The sequence below is a fragment of the Cucumis melo genome, chromosome 11, assembly GCF_025177605.1.
Source record: "Cucumis melo cultivar AY chromosome 11, USDA_Cmelo_AY_1.0, whole genome shotgun sequence".
Classification (NCBI taxonomy): domain Eukaryota; kingdom Viridiplantae; phylum Streptophyta; class Magnoliopsida; order Cucurbitales; family Cucurbitaceae; genus Cucumis; species Cucumis melo.
The window spans coordinates 30,466,929-30,473,254 of record NC_066867.1 but is presented as its reverse complement, the minus strand read 5'-3'; the positions used below and the strand labels follow the sequence as shown (position 1 = coordinate 30,473,254).

Genomic DNA, 6,326 nt, shown 5'->3' with positions numbered 1-6,326 from the left:
AATTCTTCTTCCTTTATTATCGCCGTTGGTCCCTTTACTTTTCCCGGCTTCCTTCAAATGACGCTTGTGGCTCTCTTCCTTAACGCCACCAAGTTAGCCGGCGTTTTGGTTACTCTCACCGTCGCCGCCAATGCCTTCTCCTTCAACCGTTACCGGAGAAAGAATCTCCGCCCATTCGTTTCCCCCATTGATGACTCCTCTGATGTTCTCGCCGACTTCACTCTAACCGGTATCTCTCTTCTCTTCCACTCCCTACTCCTCATGTAAATTCCGCACCATATATTTTGTTTCTTCATTCAACAGCCCTATAATTTCAGTGATTATTATATGCCTTGAATGCCGAGTGATTCGTGAAGACTTCATTTCCGAGGTGTCTTCTTAACTCATGGTGTTATTTGGTTCTACTTCGAAGTATGTTTATAGGGTTTGAGCTTATCTGTGTACTTACAGTTGGTGTATCTGAATACTTATTGTTGATTTTTGTTATTTTTCAATTTTGATTTTTTGTTTCTGTCTGTTTGTAGAGGGCGAACGTGAGTTCTTCTTTGGTCTCGCGACTGCCCCTGCCCATGTTGAGGATCGGCTCAACGATGCTTGGCTTCAGTTTGCTGAAGAACAACCCTGTAATACATCGGAATCGCAACAGGGGATGCAGCCAGCAGATGCTTTGATGGCATCTGCTGCTGGCGATGGTGGGTCTCAGCAGGCTGCATATCCTGAAAAGAAAAATGATAAAGGAAAGCCTCTTAAAATAGCGATGGAAGCCATGATTAGAGGATTTAAGAAGTATGTAGGAGAAGAAGAGGAGGTTGATGAATGCCATCATAACGTAGCTGCATGGCACAATGTCCCTCACCCGTAAGCACAAATCCATTAAGCCTCCACGCTTGTAAATCAACGTCGTGATTAATCATATCTTCTAGCTTAGTATTGATTGTTAAATAAATGCAAAAATTATTTGTCTTTCAGAATGTTGAATGAGTTGTTTGGGCTTATTTCAGAGAAGAGAGACTTAGGTTTTGGTCTGATCCTGATACAGAGCTGCAACTGGCTAAAAATACTGGGAGCAGCGTGTTTAGGATGGGAATAGATTGGTCTAGAATCATGACTCAAGAACCAGTTAATGGACTTAAAGCAAGTGTGAGTTCAATTTTATCTGTCAGCCTAGCTTGACATTTGATTTGCCCTCATCTCTTTTATTGAGTGTAGACTGCAAATACTGTGATGCACAAATACTTTTCCATAACTTTTGCTCACATGCATTTATCATTGCTTGGGAATAATACGATTAATTAGTCCATGCTGAATAGTTTTGTGAAGCACATTAAATGACTTACTCTTGTTCATAAATGACAATGCACTAAATATTATAATTGGAGAAGTTTTTAATTGATGTAACATGGTCCAAGTCATTTTCATGATGTTACCTTTCAGGTTAATTATGCAGCATTGGAGCGGTATAAGTGGATCATCAACAGGGTTCGTTCATATGGGATGAAAGTAATGCTTACACTGTTTCATCATTCCCTGCCTCCGTGGGCTGGGGAGTATGGAGGGTGGAAGCTAGAAAAAACCGTTGATTATTTCTTGGAATTCACTAGGTTTGTGATTAATCGTATTCCTTCAGATGGTGGTTTTACCTGCCTTCTTTATTATTTAGTGCTTGTAAGTGCTGTACGGGTTGTATCATGTAGCTGCATGTATGCTATACAGGCGACTAGGAATAAAAAATTATTCAACTATATGGTTTAGTTTTTATTTGAGTTCGAATATAGAATATGGTAGTTAGTTGTTGGTTGGGTGTATCTCTCTTTTACTCCCCCCCCCTCTAGTGCCTACTTTTTATGTGAGGGATAGTTTTCTTGAGAATTTTGTTGCATGAAATGAATGGGGTTCAGTCCTAGTAGTCATTTAATTGGAAAATGCATCAAACCGATATGAATGACTATGAACTCAAGTTCACCAATATAAGGATGTTTCAGTAATATATTCAATGATATCTTTTACTAAAACTAGCTCACTGTGAATGTGATTAGCAACCAAAAGAACTGAAGTGTAAGAGAAGAAAAGAAACATAGGACTTATATATTGGTTTGACCAAGGTTGGTCTGCATCCACTTTCACAAGGCATTCATGCATCTTATTAATGAAGAAGCTTCAGAGCGATGGATATACAAACTGACTTTCGGACATCTCAAAATACTCTCATATTCCAAACCCTCTCAGTTAGCAAACTCAGCCAAATAAGCAAAGCTCAGAGCTCAACTCAGCTTCTACAAATGTCTTCATGTTGTCAAACTTCATCAAAACATTGAATTGTAAAGATGGTAAAGGAAATCTGTCATGAAAGGCAAGCAAAATTCTGTCCTTGCAGTTTAGTTGGTTAGCATTTGCTTATGGATGGTGGTTCCACAAGATTCCATCCATAGGGCATGGTTATTTTTTGGATAGTGTTTTGACCCCAATGTATTGATGCCCTGCAGCTACTAGAAACGTGATGTTGGCTTTTTAGCTGATAGAAAAGTTGCTAGACACCTTGTAGCGGCTAGAAAAGCTGCTAACGGATGTATCATTCTTTTGTAATCTAAATTACTTTTAACTTTTGGGTTCTTTTCCTTCGTTTCTTACCCAAGCGTCTGACAGTATGTAACTGTATAACTTTTGGAGAATGTAAAGGAATGCATGCTTATGAAGTGAAGTCTAGATTTATACCATCTGTTTGTTGATGATACTTTTGTAGATCTCCCGTGGGTTCTTTTGTTTTGCTGCTGATCCAATACTATTAGCTCCTATTTTGCAGGCTAGTTGTCGACAACACAGTGGATATGGTGGATTATTGGGTCACTTTTAATGAGCCTCATGTCTTTTGCATGCTCACCTACTGTGCTGGTGCCTGGCCTGGAGGTCATCCTGATATGCTTGAAGTTGCCACCTCTGCACTGCCTACTGGTGTTTTTCAACAGGCAATGCATTGGATAACCATTGCACACTTGCAGGCCTATGACTATATCCATGAGAAAAGGTATGATTCACTCTTAAAAACTATGAAAAATGTGCGTAAAAATATTTTGAGCACTGCTGCATTCTCTAAATATCTGCAGCAACTCATGCTTACCTATGTCATACTTCCAGTTTACTTATATTTCACTTGAAAGAAGTTCAGTTTTTATACTTCGTTGCAATAGCAATTCAGTTGGAAGAACTTCATTTTATGTCTAGCTACAGCCTTCCAACAGGAAGACGTCAAAAGTTTTACAATTGCTTCTCACACGCACACGCACATATATTAATAATTAATAACAGCACAAATACATAGAAAAAATTTGGCAATATTTTCTTGTGATGAGGAAGTTGGAGATTCGAAAAGACCTTTCTAATTGCTTTATCAATGGGGAAGGATAGTAAAAGTTCATTGGCCACAGATAACATCTGGAGTCAGTATTACATTGGAACCCATATCTCAGTCTGTTCTCTTTTCCATCTTTGAAGAGTCCCTTCTCCCACACGTATGAGTTGAAATTCATTTTTTTTACTTTTGCAGTAACTCGTCAAGTTCCATTGTCGGAGTCGCACACCATGTCTCTTTTATGCGGCCGTATGGTCTTTTCGATGTAGCTGCTGTTACGTTGGCAAACACTTTGACACTTTTCCCATATATAGATAGCATTTCAAAAAAACTTGATTTTATAGGCATCAACTATTACGGGCAGGTTTCTTTCTTTTCTCTCTCTCTCTTATCGGTTCACTTATAAAGTAATGCTTTTGTACTCTTCTGACGTCTTGAGATTGCTCTTCCATGAATCAGGAAGTGGTATCTGGGTCTGGACTAAAACTTGTAGGGTCAGACGAGTATAGTGAATCTGGACGTGGGGTGTATCCTGATGGGTTGTATCGCATGTTGCTTCAGTACCATGAAAGGTACAAACATTTGAATCTTCCATTTATAATCACTGAAAATGGGGTATCCGATGAAACCGATTTGATTCGTCGGCCATATTTGATCGAACATTTGCTTGCTGTTTATGCTGCCATGATGAAGGTCTGCGTTCAGCTTTCTTCTCACATTATTAGTTAATTTTTCTAATTTTACAAATAAAATTGGATTAAGAGTCAAGTTTGCTTATTACCTTCGTAGGGTGTTCCTGTACTTGGCTATTTGTTTTGGACTATCTCTGACAATTGGGAGTGGGCTGATGGTTATGGTCCTAAATTTGGACTTGTAGCAGTTGATCGTGCCAATGATCTTGCCCGAATACCACGTCAATCTTATCACCTATTCTCTAAAGTAGATAACTTTCCTGTTTTCTTTTCCTTTTCTTTTTTTTTTTTGCCCCCGTTAAAATATACCCCTCCTAATAATTGTTTTCTGACATTTAGAACACTTGGTGGTTATCATAAACAGATAGTAAACTCAGGTAAAATTACTCGCGAAGATCGTATTCAAGCATGGAATGATCTGCACTTGGCTGCTAAACAGAAGATGACTCGACCATTTTATCGGGCTGTTAATAGACACGGTTTGATGTATGCAGGTAAGTGTGTTGAGTTGCAGTTTGCTAAACTAGAATTTATCATTGTGATTCTTATTTATTTTTGCTACAGGAGGCCTTGATGAGCCTATTCAACGGCCTTATGCCAAAAGAGACTGGCGGTTTGGTTACTATGAGATGGAAGGCCTTCAGGACCCATTAAGTCGCTTATACAGATCCTTTCTTAGGCCTTTTTCTGTTTTAGGGAAAAAGAAAAAGAAAACTGCCAAGGATAAGACAAGGCTTATTCTTAGACCTCTTGAACTCTAAACTTTGATTAGAAGAATAATTTTAAAAAAAATATCGCAGGTACTCAGCTTGTTCTTGAGGAATTCTGCAAGTCGAGAAATTGTAGGGGGAGCCTTTCTCCTCGTATTAGGTAACGAACGGACAAAGTTAAGATGATATGGGTGATATTGTAGTCAATAGACAAATTGAACCATCATTCACCATCTTAATTCAAGTGTCTGTATGTTTACTTGTTTGCTGCATGTGCATTGATATCTAAGAAAACTTCTACCTGGACCTGTAATGGAAGGTGTCTGCAATATAATGTAATCTAAAGTTCATGTTTAGATTGAACGTTTTAAGCCCGAATTATAATACTAAACTCATTTTGCTACCACAGTTTTCTATCCAACCGTATGTTGTTTTCATCCTTCATGATTCAATTTTCTTTCCGCTCTCAATTCCTCACTCATTCCAACACTTCTTAGATTCTTAGCAATTTTGGTTACATTCAAGTCCTCCAAAACAAACTAATTTTTCCATTAGTACACTTATTTGATAATATCTAGGCCTCATTCTTTCGAATTAATTGAGACTTTTGCTTATTTAAATGTGGTTCGATGTAGAATTAAATTCTCTTTAAAACTTGTAATAAATGGTGTTGACTTTTATATTTTAAAACTGGTTTGGTTGTATTTTTTTTAGCAATTAGACCAAACTTTGCACCTATTGATGGAGATATTGTTGTGCTTCATACCTTAAGGTTTGTAGGAATTGGAGGATATGTTTTTAGGCTTTGACCAAGAACACTAGACTCTACAAATTTTTGGTTTTGTAGTCCATACCGTTCTTTTTTAAAATTTTGTTTATGAAAGCAAAACTTGCATTCTGGTGGACATGATAATGAGAATTCACAGTTGTCGAGCTAAAAGTTACATAATTTGAATATTTGAACTTTTAATTGTACGCAACTTTATAGTTTAAGAAAACAATATGGAATAAAGATAAAGAGCGAATGAACTTAGGTCTATAAGAGGTTAGAGCCCTGAGGCTATACTAAATTTGTCGGTGCTCATACGCGTTTGAGAGATATTATGAAAGGGTTAAAATTAGTTTTGTTATCATAGAAATCACAAAGAAAATGATTAATTTTTATAGCATGAAGGTTGTGTTGTTTATGAGTGTTTAGAATTATATTTTGGATTGATTTTGGGTATTAAAGGTGTGTATTTTGAAATGACTTTTAAAGTGAGAAGTAATTTTACGGATTTCAAAATAATTTCCAAATATGTTCAATTTCACAAAGGCCTTGTTATCTATCTACTTTTGTGCTTGACATAATATTATTTAGGTTAATTTACAAATCCAATCCATCGATGGATGGTTTGATTGGATTGACTCGTAAAAAAATAACTTTTCATAAGATTCATTTCATAAAAATCGTTTCATGAAAATGGTTAATACACTAAAATAACCTCTAAATAATTTGATATTTTTTCTATCTGAAAAAAGTTTTTTGTAAAAATTTTATATTTAATAATAATCAATGCAATTTTAATAGTTTTTTTT

The 6,326-nt window shown here is 36.6% G+C and overlaps 1 protein-coding gene across 2 annotated transcripts; it reads left to right on the top strand.

Moving 5' to 3' along the window:
* Positions 1-5,151, top strand: LOC103497772 (beta-glucosidase-like SFR2, chloroplastic). Of its 2 annotated transcripts, XM_008460099.3 has the most exons (10): positions 1-229; positions 525-858; positions 1,002-1,140; positions 1,435-1,601; positions 2,801-3,022; positions 3,542-3,710; positions 3,806-4,039; positions 4,136-4,285; positions 4,403-4,532; positions 4,603-5,151. In XM_008460099.3, exons 1-10 carry the CDS (start codon positions 58-60, stop codon positions 4,797-4,799), a joined length of 1,914 nt encoding a protein of 637 aa, XP_008458321.1. In that variant the 5' UTR covers positions 1-57; the 3' UTR covers positions 4,800-5,151. The 2 variants fall into 2 exon arrangements, with proteins under 2 accessions (XP_008458321.1, XP_016902278.1); XM_017046789.2 differs by lacking the exon at positions 4,603-5,151 and having other exon boundaries at positions 7-229; positions 4,378-4,532.
* The last annotated feature ends 1,175 nt before the right edge of the window (positions 5,152-6,326 follow it).